The following is a 19,139-nucleotide window of genomic DNA, read 5'->3' on the forward strand; positions in this document are numbered from 1 at the left end:
GTGGCAGTATTTATAAGCACAGAAACAACTCTTCAAAAAATGAAGATTCCGGTTTGCAAAGTGGCAAAGAAAAAAAAAAAGAAAAAAAAAAAAGGAAAAAAGCAAAGCTCTGCCATTGCTTGGATTCATGGATATGTTAAAATTGAACACAAGAAATAATGAGTTGAATACAGTACTCTGAGTTCAAAACGTAGGATTAAAAATAAAGGGGAGTTAAAAAAATTATCATAACCCAAAGCATCTCTTTCCACTCTGTGGCAGAAATGCAGAGATAGGACAAAGTGATGCCAAACTACTTCCCATTTCCAGTGATTTATTACTTGGCTGAAAAACTCTGGTCTGCTTCAGGCTGGAGTTTGATATTTATGGTCACTGTCTAAAGCCAATTTAAAACCAAATTATGAATTTGAAATATTTTTATTATTTTCAAAATTATGGCTAAGAATTATGATCCATCATAATTTTTTTTCCAGCCCGAAAACCCCCAAATAGTCATACTTCAGTAAAATAAAATATTTCAGCCTGACAGCATTTAACATAGATCCTAAATTCTGTGTTTGGGGATGCCAAGAGCCCATCGAATGCCCTGAGGTCAGGGCACCCTTCAGCGCTGTACTTCCTACAATGGTCAAGCACAGCAGGAAAGGTGGAATATCCAGAACTAACAAATAAATGCAGGGCATCATAAAATCTGTGGGTTTCTTCCCCTTTCATAGACACAAGTGTACAAACACAAACCATGCATGCAGACCCTCCTCACGCTCACCTCCAGCTCAAAATCAACACCCATCACTTTCCCTTCACTCAGAGAAAATCCTCCAGTTCTGCGCAGCTTTTGGCAAAACAAACTTAGATTTCAGTAAGGGAAAAGGATTTTTCATTCATTCTATCAAATGCTTGAGTTTACTGGGGGGAGAAAATATTCCCCTGGACACGAGTCCTTTGCAGTTCAGCCCCAAAAAGCAGCAGCTGATCTCTGAGTAGGCTGGAGAGGAGGAGTTAAAGCTCAGCACCCAGGCAGAACCTGCAGGTCTCTTTTGGAAGGTGATTTCTTAATGGCACGTTTACAAGTAGGGCAGGTGTTGGGGTTTTTCAGCACAAAGGTCTGAGTATGGGCTCCACTGCAACCAGTGCTGCAGAGCTGTCAGCGAGAGCTGAGGAGAGGGCAGAGGTGGGCCAGCAGGGACAGAGGTGCCACTGGGCTGGGCCAGCAGGGACAGAGGTGCCATGGGCCACTGGGATGGGGCAGAGGTGCCATGGGCCACTGGCATGGGCTGTATGAGGAATTCCTGGCTGTGCTTCGCTGGCCAGTGGCAGAGCCAAGGCTGAGCCCTCCTGTCCAAGCGGGCTGGCACCTGAGCCACAGGTGAGTGCTCTGCTCTGGCACCTGAGCCATGGGTGGGTGCTTGGCTGCTGCTCCCAGCCCTGGGACACATTTCCCTGGCAGACACATCCAGGCTCAGTTTCGAGGCACACTGGAAGCTGGTTCACACCCCAGTGGGATGAGCAGTGGCTGTGGCACAGACTGCTGGAATTTGGGAAGGGGCTGTGGGGAACTGGCCCTGTAGGAACAGTGCCCACTCTGCCCTGTGCCAGCACATCCTGCTGCAGCCTCCAAGGGCAGGGGCGCTGGCACTGCACCAAAAATGGGACTGTCCCTCTCAGCAGCAGCTGCTATGCCCTGTCCCTGAGCAGCAGCATGCCCAGCTCTGGCTTCTGGGGCAGTGAGTGACCTGTCCCCAGCTGTGACCCCTGCCAGGACCCACAGCAGAGGCACAGAGAGCATCCCTGCAAGTCCCCAGAGGAACAGCAGGATGGAGGGGTTACCTCACTTCTAGGGGATGCCCCTCATGTGTGCAGAAATGACAGAAGGGGTGGCAAAGAAGTGACAGCAAAATTAATTGCTTCCTATTGTGACCAGCTGGTGTCAGCACAAAATAATCCAAAGCAATTTGCATCCTACTCTCTCCCTACTACATTTGCATTGTTTTAAATAAGGATGTAAGGATATCCTCCTAATGAACAGCTAAGCAATGCCTAAGTGAGAGATGATCGTTGCCAAGGTCTCTGTGCAGTATGAGCTGACAGAGAAATGAAGCTGCACAGGAAGAGGCAGCAGGCTACAGCTGGATTTATGAACATAAACATTTCTCTGAGCTCTGCCAGTCTTGGCTTGGCCACCTGCACCTTTGTACACTTTCTGCAGGGCATTGTTTCCTACATTGCCTTATTTTAGCAGTCTTGAAATATTTTTGTCTAGCTGTGTGAGATCCTTAAGCATTTTTCACACACCAAATCAGAGCTCTAGTCATCTTCTCCCATTTTCTATTAATCCACAAAGTTGTAAAAAAACCCAGTCAAAACCAGCAAGTAAAAATGTCCAGAGCTTTTTCACAGAAAACCTGAGGGAAAGCCAGTTGAAAGTTGATGGTACAATTTATAAGTGGTAACAAATAATAATAATAATAATAGGGAAATGTGAAGTGGAAAGTGGTGCTGAAGTCCCAGTTTGTGAAATACCACAGCACTGTTTGAATGAGCCCCTGTGTGAGAGTGGAGATAGCGTTATTCTATTTCAGGCTCTGAGTAGGCGAGCAAATTTTCCCTGCTGAAAAAAAAAATCTAATAAAATCCAAAGGACAGCAATGAACTTCTCTGGATTACCATGGAGATAACATTTGCTTTGTTTGTCACATGTGTCATCATTACCTCCTCTGGCTCATTATTTCTGTAAGTGATTTCTATCTGTATTTCTCTCAGACCCAGTAGGTCTGAAGGACTCTGGTGCCAGCACGGCATTAGTGCTGCTGCCACTCGCTCAGCCAGCCCAGGACAGCAGCTCTGAGGGGACCTGCAGGGGAGGGAGACACCACAATGCACAAACACACCATTTATTCTCGTGACACTTACTATAACTACTGTCTTCCTCTTTTGTTCCATCAATTGTTCCATCTGCTTGCAACTGCAAGTGGTATCCTTGCCTGCTGTAGAGCTTTGTTACTATACCTTTAAGCTGAGGCTCTGCAAAGAAACAACAGTGAGATTAACGTGGGAAATCCTGATGTGCCACTCCAAGCGAGCAGGATGAGAAAAACGAATCTTCAGGTTTCTTCTCAAGGCTGAGGTAAGAAAATGACCCAAAACAAAAGCAGGGCTACCAGCTTTGCATCACTTTTCATTTAGGCTGAGATCACATTTATGTCTATGAAATCAATTGCCAAAATGATTAAATGCCACTTTCGATTACAACGTGAGTAGCACAGTAAAATCTACTTCCAGTGAATACAGATTCCAGCAGCACTGCTTGGCCCCAGTAGCCCAGCCCTATCTCATTTAAGATTAAAAATGAGCTGGCAAAGAGTACATTCAGTCTTTTTAAAAGGTGTGAGTTCTAAGATGGAGAGGAAAAAGAAGACTATTACAATAGCATTAATAAGAGCCACAGTGACAGTTGAGAGCCTAAATATATAGCAGCAAACGTTTAGCACAGGAACTGCTGCAGCTCTAATAAACAAATCCCTATTCCTCACTGCTCCAGAGAGTACAGAGCATCCAAAGCGATAAACTACTCAATGAACATATGGAAAATGGAGAGGGAAACCCTGAAATCCAGCAATGTGTGGAACTGCAAAATAAATATTACCATAAGGGCTGAGGTAATTACCTCATCAACTAGAAGAAGAAAGATCAAAACAACGCATAGTTTGCATAGATTTCTTTTTTCCATAACCATCCTCACATTCACAGCTAGAAAGCGAGATATCTCACACGGTTTCATATCATTCTAGACCAAAAAGTACACAACAGCAGGATAAGCTGTCAAGTGTGCCATTCACGATATCTGGCTAAAGCATCAGGAGTAATTGCAAAAAAGGTCTACGCCCACTGAATCCCAATGACATCTGCATTGTAGTCATTTCACACAGTTCTGTTTGTCAGGAGCTCATGCAGCCCTGCAGCTCGCTCCACAACATCTCGTTCTTTTCAGAGACAAACACTGTGAAGATGTGGTGTGTCATTTCCAGCACTCTAAGTCTGGATAAGACTCCTTGTCTTTGTAACCAAAGGCACTGGGGCTCTGCTACTGCACTTCATTTTAGCAGGGGGTGAAGGCAAAAGCTTACCACAGTTTGCCTAAGTGTATTAGATCTTATCAGCAACTTTGATAAGAGTCCTGATGGACACACAACTCTTATCTACCAACTTTTTTGACCAGAAATGATTCCACCCCTCACTCTGGCTCTTTAGCCATAATCCATCCCAAAGGTACTGGCAAGCCGTGAGCAAGGCAGACAGGTGGAGTGGCACAAGCATCAATGCTCCAGCACAGCAAAGCCACGGCAGCATTGCCAGAGGGTTTTGCTCCTCCCACGTCCAAAACAATGCACTCAGATCAGGGACTCAGGCTTCACACCTGACCTTTTGCACCTGTGACCCAGAGAGCCTCGTGTGCACAGGGCAGATGCAGGTATGGCATTCCTAGAAAGGCACAGGGCGCTGAAGCAAAACTCTGGAAGGTGCCAGCAAAAGCACAAAGCCTTGTCTGCAATCAGCAGGTAAAGCATGGCACAGGCATTCTGTGAAGCAGGACACCAAAACCAGATCTCCAGACCATGAAGTTATTTAATATACAACTATATATTAAAGAGAGAGATGCGTGTGTGGGAACTTGCCCGCTGGCATCTCCCCCACAAATGCACCCATGTGTTTGCATGTGTGTAACAGAGGGACAGACAGCTGACTTAGAGCTACCTGGGTGCACACAGGTGTGCAGGTGAGGCACACACAGCAGCGTGTGCTACCCAAAGAAACCAAATGAACACGACAGGGGAAAGGACTGCCATAGGGTACCCAGGTCCTGCACATCCATTGTACGAGCCCTGAAACGCCTTTCCCCCTTTCCCCGCACCTGACACACGTCCCAGTTTCCATTGCATCAAACCAACCAACCGACCAACCCCCCAAAGACATAACCCTTGCCAACCTGGTCGCCTTCTTCGCCTTTTCTTGGAGCCAAAGAGTTTGACCCTGGAAAACACATTCAACTTGTTCTTGTCGCAGCTTCCCTTGCTCTTGCTGGGGCTGTTGACACACTTACAGGCATTGGACTTCTCCCGCTCCCTGGCTTGTCTCTTCTGGCGGATCAGGGAGCTGGCGATGGCTGCGGCCATGGCCGCCACCGCCCCGGCTGCCCGGCGGGCTCAGGCACGCGGGGGTCGCCGCCCGGCCGCGGCCAGCATGCTGCTCGGCCGTCCCCAAGGCCGGGGACGCTGCCAGGCAGCCCGGCCGAGGCACCCACCGCCGCTCGCACGGCGGCCCGGGACACACCGGCGGGGCGAGCACCAGAGCCCCGGCACGGCACGCAACAGTTTAGCTCGAGATTTCGTCCTCTGGGATCCTCCCCTTTCCACTTTCTGGTGCTTTCTTATTCCTCCCAACTTCTAGCAGGGGAAAGTTTGCAGGCAGAGGTGAGCGTTTCTACGGAGATCACGCAGATCACTCGCAAGACATCCCTCCAAGCTTCTTCAGACGCGCTATCTGCGTGCAGCCATGGCACATCCACTTGGTGCAAGATCATCGCATCTCTCCTAGCCCCGATTTCTGCAGTTAACTTTTCTTCCCACCCGTCCCCTCCCCATTCAAATCCCAGCAAACACCTGTTAGACTCCAGCAGGGGCTGTCCAGTTGCAGGGGTTTTCTGGATCCTTTTTCCTCTTCTCGCTTACAAGAGACCCGAAGCAGTCGGTGCTGGAGGCACTGGGCTGAAGCACGAATGCCCCTGGGTGCCGACGCCTCGGGAAGCCTCTTCCGCTGTGCTCCTGACAGGTGAGCGCAGCCTCCCCTGCCCGGCACGCTCGGCTCTCGCTCCGCAGCTCTTCCCAGCCGGTAAACAAGCAGCTCCCGAGCCGGGACTGCAGCAGCAGCAGCAGCAGCAGGAGGAGAAGGAGCAGCAGCGGCAGCAGCAGCGGCAGGATCCCTCCGGCAGCGATGCGGGCACCGCGCACTCCCCACGAGCCGTGCGTTGGGTACAGAAATGAGGCGACGCAGCAAACCCCTTATCACCACCTCCCTCCTCCTCCGCCCGTGCCTCCTCCTCCTCCTCCCGCTCCTCTCCGGCGCGGCGGAGAGCGGAGAGCTCTGCCCGGCGCTGCGGGGCGGCCGCGGGGCCGCGGCGGGGAGGGGGCTGCGGCGGGCAGGGGAGGGGGTACCGGGGCGGGGGTACCGGGGGAGAGGGTGCCAGGGGCGGGGGTGCCGGGGGTACCACGGGAGAGGGTACTAGGGAAGGGGTGCCAGGGGAAGGGATGCCACCGGAGGGGGTACTAGGGAAGGGGTGCCAGGGGAAGGGATGCCACCGGAGGGGGTACTAGGGAAGGGGTACCAGGGGAAGGGATGCCACCGGAGGGGGTACTAGGGAAGGGGTACCAGAAGAAGGGATGTCACCGGAGGGGGTGCCGGGGGTACCACGGGAGGGGGTGCCAGGGGAAGGGATGCCACGGGAGGGGGTACTCGGGAAGGGGTATCAGGGGAAGGGATGCCACGGGAGGGGTACCAGGGGAAGGGATGCCACGGGAGGGGTACTAGGGGAAGGGGTGCCAGGGGAAGGGATGCCACTGGAGGGGTACTAGGGAAGGGGTGCCAGGGGAAGGGATGCCACTGGAGGGGTACTAGGGGAAGGGGTAGCAGGGGAAGGGATGCCACGGGAGGGGTACTAGGGAAGGGGTGCCAGGGGAAGGGATGCCACGGGAGGGGTACTAGGGAAGGGGTGCCAGGGGAAGGGATGCCACGGGAGGGGTACTAGGGAAGGGGTGCCAGGGGAAGGGATGCCACGGGAGGGGTGCCTGCGCCGCTCGGAGCCGCCTCCCGGCAGGCGCAGACACCCAAACAGACGTGACTGCGGTGAGCAAACAGCCCCGCCGGCCCCGAGCGAGCGCACCTGGCTGGCAGCAGCGCCGGGCCGGGGCAGGGCGCAGCTCCAGCCACAGCTGCCCCCTGCCTCTCCCTCATCCTTACAGGGGGTGCCCTCTCTGCATCACGGATTTATTGGAGGCTTTTTGCGTCTCTCGCCCTTCCTTTCCACCGCCTGCTTCAGCGGCAGTTTGGTAGCAGACGAGGAAATCCTCAGAGAGAGCAATTTCCTTGCCGTTGCCATGTTTCCCTCTGTCCCCGCACGGAGCCCCGCGGCCGGGCTCTCCTGCAGCCGGGTTTGCTGACGCCGAGCTGCGGTGGCGGCAGGCCGGGCCGGGCTGGGGCCATGAGGCCGGGCCGTGCCGTGAGGCCGGGCACAGCCTGGGCACCCTGGGGTCAGTGCCCTGCCGTGGGCACCGAGCCCGCAGCCCCCTGCCCAGGAGCGGGAGGTCCTGGAGATGCCCCCGCAGCCCACTCCCTGCTCTTCGGCATGCTTTCAGCAGCTGGAGCCTGAATCAAAGCCAGTTCAGGCTGGAAATAAAGCAGAGACCTGCAGCCCCGGAGGCAAACAACTATTGAGAGAATTTGTCCCGAGGCAGAGGGATTCGCAGGCAGGGTGGGATGTCTCTGAGAGCTGGTTCAGGCAGGAGTCCCTGTGGGGACTGCGATGGCAGCAGGCTGCTGTCACCCACCCCTGGCAGCCATGTGTGTCCCTTGTGCCCCGGGCCAGGGGCTGCAGAGACCCCAGGGATGGCTGGGCTGCTGTGACAGCACCAGGCTCTCAACATGCTTCCAGACTCAACCTGCTGCTGAGGGGATTTGCCCTTCCTCCTGTCCTCCATGTGCCCTCAGCAGAAGCAGGTGCTCCCGTCCCTGTCCGGGGTCACACGCTGGGACAAGGCCTGGCAGGGGCAGCAGACAGCGTGCTGCCCACCACCTCCCCACAGCTCAGCTCCACAGGATTGCTGCACAGCCCTTCCCTCGGCTAGGAACGGCCACAGCAGCTCCTCACTCTCCTTCAGCCAGGAACCCTGCCCCAATGACCGCTGTGCAGGGCCAGGCCCTGTGCCAGTACATGGCCAGGCCCTGTGCCCGGCCCTGTGCCAGTACATGGCCACCCTGTGCCCGGCCCTGTGACAGTGCATGGCCACCCTGTGCCCGGCCCTGTGACAGTACATGGCCACCCTGTGCCCGGCCCTGTGCCAGTACATGGCCAGGCCCTGTGCCCGGCCCTGTGACAGTACATGGCCAGGCCTTGTGCCCGCCCCTGTGCCTGGCCCTGTGCCAGTACATGGCCACCCTGGCAGGCTGTCAGTGTCACCCTGAGGGACATGTGTCCCTCCCGGGCCGCTGTGCTGAGCCTGGCGCCCCAGTGCCACCCGCTGTCCCCTGGCTGCAGGAGCTGCCTGTGTACACACACACACCTACACTCACACGTTTGTTTATGAGGCAGACCATGCACACAAGCATATTAAACAAACACTCCTAATTTCTTATTTAAGTTTAACGGTGGGGTAAAAATAGCTGCAATTCACAAGTTCCACCACTACCCTCATCTGCCAGTCCACATAAGACATGTGAAATCCAACACAAGAGACAGCCAGTTGGATATTATTAGCAATAACTCATCCTACTCAACTCACCAGTAACATACTATAGATTTTGCCATCTTTCCACTTCCAATACAGTCATGAGTGAGGCTTGTTTTCTTTCCTGAGACTCACCCATTAGTTTATAAATATTCCCAATTTGGAAAGCAGTGTTTGATCTTCAGATCAAAGTGAAGCTGCCTCATTGTGATCGGTCCTACAAGGTCACAAGACATTGTGTTTTTACAGACTAACTAGAACTCAGAATTCAGCTAACCTTGAAAATCCCGGGGAAAAGCAATATATAAAAGCCGTATTTGGGATATCTTTCTGCAAGCATTCCAGCCCGCATGCTTAAAATCCATAATGAAAATTCATTTGCACAAATGTTCCTTGACAGATAACTAAAGAGAGGAACAAAAATAGCATATATGCATAATCAGATTTAAGTTTCAAAAAACAGTCCTCCAGTTTTTTTGCATGAGCAACCTCTTCATCTATCGGTACTCCTACAAACATGTCTTCATTTACTATAAATGGCACATGAAAATGAAGATCTTGTTGGGAAAATGTCTTTGGTACAGGACCAGCCTTTGGACTACTTCAGTGTTCCAGATATAAAAATCTCAAGGAACAGCTTTATTTTCTTTGAAAAGCAAGAGCTGCTCACTCCCCACCACACTAAATAAAATAAAATTACATTCCAAGTGACTTTTTGAACGTAGAAGACAACCAGACACTCCTTGAGCACACATTCTCTCTCTTTATGATTATTGCAGTGGGGCACATTTAAAGCTAAGGGGTTAATTGCCAACGCCATTTCAATCAAAGATAAACCAGCATGGGACAGACTTGTCCAGTTGCTGTCAGAGACAGTGCCATCATCTCCCTGGAGCTGCCATCTGACCAGAAGCAATTCCACTGTTTTGAAATAGACAAAGATCTCACCCACTTCTGATTCATAATTTTTCCTCCCAGTCATCTGTTGAGCGTTTGCTGATGATTCTTTCCATGATTCTGATCACTAAAATATGCCTGAACCTTCCGAAGTTGCCTGGATAGGGCAGAAGCAAAGTGTGCAATTTGGCACCCAGGCCAGGAGTGGCTCTTGGACGGAGGCAGGGCATGGTTTTCAGGCAGCCCTTGCTGTCTGGCTCCTGTGCAGAAAGGCATTAAATCCCCATCACTGGCCCACAGTGCAAGCAGCGCTGGCTCTTTCACCCAGTCAGAGGAAAGTGCCAAAATTCTGGTTTTCCCTTCCTCCTCCCTGAATCATCTGTGTTGTGGCAGGTCCCAGACCACTGATGATTGCTCTGAGTTTGAATCTATCCCGAGCACAAAAGATTTACAGTTGGTCCCGTCATGCTGAGCAGAACAAAATCTGAGACCAGGTGAACAATACCAAGCCAGCTGCAGAGCTGACTGCCATGGAAGCAGCTGCAAGGACAGAGCCCATCGTGCAGTTTGTCCATGGTCCAGGGCAGCCCTGAGCAGAGAATTCCTTCCCCCAGAGCTCCTCACTGCCCACAAGCCCAACGTGTGACCCTGCAGGGGACCCACACTCCTCCGTGTCCTGTGAAGCACCAGCAATTCTCATGACATGCTGCCATAAAGTAGGAACTGATTTCCAGCACCTTGGGTCAAAAGATCCCATCCTCAGACTAAACCACATTCTCAGTTATCTCCTGTTCCCCTATATAGAAAGTAGTAAAAGACTTATAGTAGGCCCTATATAAACTAACAGTGTTTAGGCAGAACAAATGCTGCATCAAAATCAGACCAGAAGAAAAAAATCCCAAGCCAGCTCCAAGCCTCACTCAGTCCATCTTAAACCCCAAACCACTCCTCTGCAGTTACAAGCTTGAAGCTGCTTTGGTGTGACAAAATAAAAAAAATCAGCCTGCCATTGGGTGTCAGGAGTCCCTCCTGAGACTCTTTTGTTCTTGCTGTCACAGAAAAAGTAGGAAAAAAAAGCTTCAAACATCAAACCTATGGACTGTTTCCACTGCCTACACTCTCCAAAAGTAGAGCATTATTTTCTGAAAAGCACCACCAGAATCTCATCTCTTTTCAGGATGAGATAAACAAGACTTCCTCCAGTCAGGGATGACACAGCAGCACTGAGGCCCCAGTAGTTTTTGCTCTCCTAAGTAAACAGAATTACTATTCACCAGGAAGCAGAGCTGCTCAGAGCCCAGTCCTGCATCACTGAACTCCTGTGTGAAATATCCCATGGACATGACTCAGCCTCTGCTCTGCAGCCAGCCCCAGGCTGGACACAGCCTGCAGCACAGCAGGGCTGAGCACGCTGCGCTGGCTCCTCAGCACCCCCAGAGCCTGGGCTGTAGCAGACAGGGCTCCAAGAACACCAGCCTGGGCTTTATTGCTGAGGGCAAGAGGAAAAAAGGTGTTAGTGGAAGCTGAGCTTCCAAGCAGCTCCAGCCCAAGAGCTCAAACTTGGCATTTTAGTAACAGACCAACCAGAAAATTAACAGTAAAGAATGGCTACAATAGGCAGCTGCAAACACAAGTATTTTTATGTTGACAGCATAAGGGACTTGTAAATAGTGATGTGGATGTTCCTGACTGTGTGTCTGTGCCATGGTTTTTTGCAGAAGTGCACTGGGCCGCCTTGCTCAGAAACAGGAAAAAAATCAAAACAGATTCCTGTGACACCAGTGTAGACATGGCACCTAGACCCACTTTATCTAAAAGCTCACTTCTTCCTCAAAGGATGAGGTGATTGGCTCATTTTTATCTTCTCAGGGTACAGAATCAGGAGTCCCAACACCAGAAGAGACCCCAGCACAACTGGTGCACAGGACTGGATGTGCCAAAACTGGCACCCATCCAGCAAAGCACAGAAACACAGCCCTGACTTCAACAGGCGAGCCATCTCACTAGGACTACTGAGATATTGGAAAAGTAACTGTGTAGCTGATGTATCACAAAAGGTTCTCATAGTCTAAGCCCATTCTCTATCTACACAAGTTTGCCAGGACAAGGTCTTGTGACTGACAAGAATTCGAGTTTCTTCTTCATGTCTTACATGACCTGCTAAATGTTCAGGATGGCCACGACACCTCACATAAGGGACACCAGTTTCCTCTCAGATTCTTACAGAAAATACTAACGAGAGAAAACCCAGTTCTGCCTTTTCCCAGCTGTGTATTCCAATTCCTTTATACTATAGCAGTAAAAACTGGATTTGATCTGACCTGGTAGTGCAGCCATTTTTTGAAAAGGAGGGCATTGTTTGAAGATAGAAAAATAGAAATATTTTTGCCTAGGCTAATTCATATTCAGTCATCCCAAAATGTCAACCACAAAAGCTCATCTATCCGGGGCACAAAAGATCAGTGCCAATCAGCTGGGAAAGGTCACAGAACAAACACAGGGGATCAACTCCCCCAGCTCTGCAGGCTCCTGAAATGGGAACGTGTTGTTCCAGTGCCCAGGGGGCCCGAGCTGAGCCAGGAACCTGAGCAGTGCCCATGTCACTTCTCTGCTCACCACACAGCCCAGCAACACTCCCACATCAGTATGCACAGAGGGATCTGCTCACTCACCTCCCAGCACGGTGGCTCTTGGAAACATCAGTGTAAATGACAGCCTATCGGCCCTGAATCATTTACATCTCAGCATGGGACACACCAGAAGTGTGGGCTGTGTGCCACTGTCCAACTTAACATAAGGCCACTTTACACATGACAGAACACTGCAAATAGTCCTTCACAGAGCCAAGGCAAGTTGCCTGGAAATTGCCACATTACTCAAATAAGATCTTTTCCCACCTTTTCACAGATCTGATGGTTCATCCTTTGTCAACAGCTTGACGAAAACAGACTCAGTGGGTCCCCGGTGAGTTGGAGCCTCTGAGAGTTCTCTTCCTTCCCCCTGCATGCAAGCATTTCACCAGCCTCTCACAGTCATGCTCCCTGCTTTGCTCAGAACGAGCTTCTGCCCCACTGCTTGGCTCCCCTCAACCCCAGAGCCCAGCCCACTGTGATCCTGTGATGCATGCCCACCTGGCAACTCCCACTGCTGTGTTAACGATGCAAGGCTCAGCTGCTTCCTAACAATGCAAACAAATCACTCACACTGGGCTCAGAAGAGCCTGGCGCTGGTTTGCTGTGACTTTTACCCAAATGCCAAGATTGTGGCACCACATTCACACAGACAAATGAGAAGGTGAGCAGAGCTGGTCACAAATGAAAGGGACTTTGAGGAAGAAGTGTTGTGTCTTGGATTGAAGTAGAGCTCTCCAGGAACTGGACTTAGACCCTGCACCAGTCAATGACGCTTCTGGAAGTGTGGAAGTGGAGCCTGGCTCACTCACTGGCACAGAACTGGAACCAGTTTACCCAAACAGAATGCTGGTCTCAGTCTCTGTAAGCAGAAGGAAGGTCTGTCCCTGAGGATCAGGAAAAGAGCCATGAGCCCAAGCTTCCTTTGGGTCTTTGTTCACCAAGTAATAATCACGGTATGAACAGAGGTGTAACAAGACATATCTCACTTAAGTGATGGAGAAAAGAGGTTTATCTAAGCTCATCTGACCAGGTATCTGGGCTGAATACCCAAAAAAGTAGAGAGAAAGGCAACTCCAGATGGCAATTCATTCCCTACAAAGACCACTGTTTTCCCAGCTTTATGAAGGAAAACATTACCTCTGTTTTACTGAACTTATTGCAGAGTGATTCACACTGTATCTCATGCATCATTATGATAAGTAATATTCACCACCACCAAAATTAAGTGAACCCTTAACGAAGGTCACTGCAGCTCAGGCTCTTGCTTCTGGCAGTGCTCTCTCATACATGGGAACAAAAATCCAGCCCAGGCAGCGGCTCAGTCACACTTCCCACACCCAAATGGCCCTGCAGAAATCAGCCTCATGACAGGAGCTGCTGCTGGTGAGAGCAGAACAAAGGTGACATCTAGAAATCACACAGGGATTTTGAATTGAAAAGTACAGTGCATCATGAGTAAACAGAAGAGAATTCATTGTCATAGGTGACATGCACTGTTTCCACAAGGAACACCAAGAAAAATATTGGCCAGCAAACAGGAACATGAACCACAAGCCAGCATCTGCTCTGTGGGATTTAAATAGGTCTGGAGACTAGGAAAAATGCGTATGCAAATTTCACAGAAGCAAATTAAAAGAAATTCAGAGAAGTCAATTCAGAGAAGGAAGCTAATGGCAGAACATCTGCTGCTGCTCCCAATATTCGCATTAGAGGCTGGGAACATTTCTGGGGACTCAGACCTCATCAGAAAGCTCAAAAAGGTTCTGTTGCTATGCAGAGAAACATTGCTCAGAAATCAGAGGAAGAGACAGGAAGCTGGCCGAGCTCAGCACTGTTATTCCTTGCTTAGGTCCAGCTGAGCTCCAGCAGGGCCCCATTTGCTTGTACAGACTGGGTAACTGTCCCACCCGTGGCACGCTTCTACCCAAACCCACCACAAAAGGAGCAGACTGAGCTGCACAAGTAGACATGAAGATAATACCATGATTTTAATCCAATTCCCAGGCCATATGCATGGCCTTTGCAACACCCAGTCATACAGCTCAAAGGGGCTGAGCTGAATTCACAGCAGACAGGCACACGGTTACACAGGTGATGGTAAATCCAGGATTTCTGTCCTCTTCCTTCAGCCCCCAGCCCCTTGTTTATCACTCTCCTTCTCTACCTCTTCAGATCAGATCTTCTTTCCTTGTCTCACTAAAAACTACAACATACTTCTGATGAGAAGTAGTCACAAAACCCACCAGTATCTCCATGTCCTTACCCTTCAGCTGAGGTCAACTTAACCTTGTTTACAAACAAATAAGCTTAGTTTAGTTTTATCTACAACATTCCAAGGCTTGCGAGCTTTGGCTGGGAAGGGACAAGGAGCAGACTGAGATTGTCAAGCACAGAAGTAAGCCTGCTGGATTGTAAGAAGTTCTCTGGGCATGTATTCATACAGACACAAATACAGACACTTTCTTCTGCCTTTCTTCTTCCTAATTCACAAATATGAACAAATCCAAAATGTTACAAAAAGGCTGAGATGCACAAACACTAGGAAATCAGAGGGGAGCTGTCAATGGTGGGAGAAACTTTCACCTCCCTCAGTCCTTTCTTATTTTTCCCCAATTCTGCAAGATATGAAACATCTTACTCAGTGACTATATTTTTAAACCTTTACTGCCATAAATTTTAGCCTACTTAAAAATTTCAGATGTACAGTCTTTTCAGGAAGCTTTCAGCAAAATATAGTTTCTTGTACAGGAAGTAAGCAGTAAAACATGAATTTGTAAACAGCTACAAACCAGACAAATGGAACAGATTTCCAGTACTGAAAGTACTGGAAAGGAATGAAATGACGAAAATGAGAGCCAAGAGGGACACCTGCAGTCAGCGCGGGTAAGTGCCCGGCAAGGCTCCCTCCTCGCCGTCACTCCGGGCTCGGTCGGTGCTGCCGTGTGAGCACAGCGAACCCCGGCTGGGAGCTCGGCACGGCCGGGAGAGCCCGGGCAGCTCTGCAAGGGGGCCGGAGCCGGGCCTCGCCCTCGGCACCTGCGGGCCCGGCAGGAGCGGGCGAGGGGGACCCTGCAGCCAGCGGCACCCCAGGGCAGCCGGGGACTGGCACAGGGCACCCCGGGCACCGGCACAGGGCATTCCAGGGTATCCCAGGGTACCGGCACAGGGCACCCCAGGGCACCCCGGGCACCGGCACAGGGCACCGGCACAGGGCATTCCAGAGTATCCCAGGGTACCGGCACAGGGCACCCCAGGGCACCCCGGGCACCGGCACAGGGCATTCCAGAGTATCCCAGGGTACCGGCACAGGGCACCCCGGGCACCGGCACAGGGCACCGGCACAGGGCATTCCAGAGTATCCCAGGGTACCGGCACAGGGCACCCCAGGGCACCCCGGGCACCGGCACAGGGCATTCCAGAGTATCCCAGGGTACCGGCACAGGGCACCCCGGGCACCGGCACAGGGCACCGGCACAGGGCATTCCAGAGTATCCCAGGGTACCGGCACAGGGCACCCCAGGGCACCCCGGGCACCGGCACAGGGCATTCCAGAGTATCCCAGGGTACCGGCACAGGGCACCCCAGGGCACCCCGGGCACCGGCACAGGGCACCGGCACAGGGCATTCCAGAGTATCCCAGGGTACCGGCACAGGGCACCCCGGGCACCGGCACAGGGCACCGGCACAGGGCATTCCAGAGTATCCCAGGGTACCGGCACAGGGCACCCCAGGGCACCCCAGGGCACCGCGGGCACCGGCACAGGGCAGCGCCCAGAGCGCCCCTGAGCAGCTCCGCTGGCCGGAACCCGGCGCTGTCCGTGGTGCTGCCCGGCCGCGGCGGCCGCTCCGTGCCCAGCCCGCAGCCCGCACTACTCATCCCTCATCCCGGATCCTCCATCTCGCACCCCGGATCTCCCATCTCCGATCAACCATCCTGCCCGCTGCGGCCCCGAGCAGCTCCCAGCTCGGGCACCACACCCGGCCCTCCACACCACGGTCACATCCGCACACCACGGGCATGTCCCCACAGCACAGTGACAATCCCCACAGCATGGACATGTCCCCACAGCACAGTGACAATCATGGACATGTCCCCACAGCACGGTGACGCATCCCCACACCACGGACATGTCCCCACAGCACAGTGACAATCATGGACATGTCCCCACAGCACGGTGACGCATCCCCACACCACAGTCAAGTCCCCACAGCATGGACATGTCCCCACAGCACGGTGACAATCCCCACAGCATGGACATGTCCCCACAGCACGGTGACGCATCCCCACAGCATGGTGACACATCCCCACACCACGGTCACATCCCCACAGCACGGGCATGTCCCCACAGCACAGTGACAATCCCCACAGCATGGTGACACATCCCCACACCACGGTCACATCCCCACAGCACGGGCATGTCCCCACAGCACAGTGACAATCCCCACAGCATGGTGACACATCCCCACACCACGGGCATGTCCCCACAGCACGGTGACACGTCCCCACAGCACGGTCACATCCCCACACCATGAACATGCCCCCACAGCACGGTGACACGGCCCCACAGCATGGACATGTCCCCACAGCACAGTGACACATCCCCACACCATGAACATGCCCCACAGCACGGTGACACATCCCCACACCACGGGCATGTCCCCACAGCACAGTGACAATCCCCACAGCATGGTGACACATCCCCACACCACGGTCACATCCCCACACCATGAACATGTCCCCACAGCACGGTGACACGTCCCCACAGCACAGTGACAATCCCCACACCATGAACATGCCCCCACAGCACGGTGACACGGCCCCACAGCACGGTCCGTGCCAGCTGCACACCGGGGCCCTACAATGACACCCCAAAACCTAACCCACAGCAAAGGCTCCCGACTGCCGCACACCCCCTCCCTCCTGAGTGCCCCAGCCACAGCCCTTCCTGCTGCTGCAGACAGAGAGGCATTAGCAGTTAATAACAATTAATAACCGTACCATCATACCTGCTACATGCCAAAACCAACGAAGAGTGCACACTTGGCACTGCACACTTTACTACACTCAGATTTGCTATATTAATCTTAAAGAGAAAAAGAAAAACGGATGCCACACAATTCATAGAAGTTGATGATTAGTGTGTTATTTCTAATACAGAATGACACACAGCCCAGCTAATATCTAAGGCTCACAGTCAATGCTGAATGCTCTGTACACGCTGCTGATCAGATTATTGTTTGATATTGGGGTATTTTCCAAAAGCCCCTGGATTTGCTCTTCCCTTCTAGCCACAGGGCGTTGGTTCTTAGAGTAATCTGATCATTTCACATACCCCATGCAGAGAACACACTTTTTCATTATTGAAGAAAACTAAATTACACCATCATAAGCCTTCAGCTAAAGCATGGACAAAAGAATAGAGAAATTAAGAAGGTTTTATATTGAAAATGTTTTTACATTATTAACAACATGGTAAGATTGCCTTCAGTTAAGGTTAAGCACAGTACTCTGATGAAAGGCAATTAGAAAAGAAATTGAATGATTTGTTTTTTCTCTAAAGCAATTCTTATACCTGACAAAAGCTTGGGTACAAAATTAACTAAATACGTGGCACAGATGTTTAAAATCAACCTGTCTGACACATGAAACATATATTTGTTTGGACAAATTTGCCAGCTCAGCAGCATATTCAGTCTATTTACAGTCCCAGCCAGTAGGAATGAACAGTAACACCTGCCTTTTCCTTCTTAAATAACATTTTTTAAGTTACCAAAGAAAACTCATGAAGTCTGAGAACAACCACACATTCTTAGTATTAAAGAAATATTAACCTCTGATTTCTCTATATGGTTTATAAACTCTACAGAGGATTAGTTGCCAGTAAATACCTTCTCAATTTTTTTCTGTAAAAAAACATTGCTTAAATACATCTTACCTGAATAAGACTTTCTTATCCCCAAAGCCATGCTGCCTTACAGCTGCTCCTGCCCAGGCAATTGCAGTCTACATTTGGAGCAGACACACAGGGACTAGATCAGAAAAAGTTTAAGGCACATTTCAAGTATTCTCTAAGGCATTGGCCAGAAGCATCAAGCCCATACTCGTGGTATAGAGAGATCATTAATGGGCATTAGTGACAGACCATTATGACTTTCAGAATCATTAAAGATTCATAATGTAGCTGCATTGTTCTGGCAACATCTCACCACTTCTTGGACATAAATGTACGTTTCTCCTACATGATTTACTTAAACTTATTATTTTTCAGTGTCAGATTTTGTTTTCTGCCTCCTAGAATTACAAATAGAGGCTGTAACAGGATCCTGCAGAGCACCACGTCAGCCATAGGAGCCTGGTGCTTGGTTTATTTGATGCCCTTTCTGTAAGGCAATTTGCAACAGGAATAGCACAACAACATTCACGAGGTTGAATATGTACCATTTCTTTCTACTTTAAATAAGCTGAATTACTGATGTACCACACATGTTACAAGGATAAAAACACTTGCAAGAATTAAATTTGCTAACAATTCTGAAATATTTCCCTTTTGAAATTGCTAAGCTTTGTCATTGCCTTTCAGGAGAGTTCATCATTTGGTATTTGGATATAGTGAAAAATATTGCAAATATGCTAGTTGGGAACAACCAAACCTGCAACTCCCAATGCAATTTTGACAAGTGAGGACAACACTGAGATTTGCTTTTAAAGATGTACAATACTGCAAACAGTGTGCTCCAAAATGTGGCTACAGTTATACTTCAGTTGTGTTCATCAAAGACTGGATTTAAATTTTCTCCTGATGAACTAGGCTGAGCCCCTGTTTAACCCATTTTCCTCAGTACAGTAAGTTAAGGCCATGCTCACACATTATGTAAAGAATGAGATTTAGGCACTTTAGAAGCAGAGTCAGATTTTGAAGTCAAACGTTGCTTCCAAGTGTGATTTGTTCATTGTGAAACCATAAAATCCAAGCAGTAGAGAGGAGCTGTTTGCAAATGCTCTGGGTTCCCCAGGGTCCCACCTGAGCGTGGCTCTTGCTGCCCCTTTGCTCACCCTCAGCCTGCACTTGCCCTCCCGTGTGCCAGGGCACAGCACCAGCGGCCCCTGGGGAGC

General features: G+C 50.8%; 1 protein-coding gene across 3 annotated transcripts in view; it reads right to left on the reverse strand.

Moving 5' to 3' along the window:
- The window catches only part of FGF13 (fibroblast growth factor 13), a 194,121-nt gene that overhangs the window by 39,027 nt on the left and 135,955 nt on the right, over positions 1-19,139 (reverse strand). For 2 of the 3 annotated variants that reach the window (XM_058032604.1, XM_058032606.1), the window contains one exon: positions 2,911-3,021. In XM_058032604.1, coding sequence (XP_057888587.1) covers positions 2,911-3,021 — 111 coding nt within the window. Of the gene's footprint in view, positions 1-2,910; positions 3,022-4,984; positions 5,223-19,139 lie in introns of those variants that run through there. The other variant, XM_058032605.1, reaches the window with a different exon arrangement.

The sequence above is a fragment of the Melospiza georgiana genome, chromosome 12, assembly GCF_028018845.1.
Source record: "Melospiza georgiana isolate bMelGeo1 chromosome 12, bMelGeo1.pri, whole genome shotgun sequence".
Classification (NCBI taxonomy): Eukaryota; Metazoa; Chordata; class Aves; order Passeriformes; family Passerellidae; genus Melospiza; species Melospiza georgiana.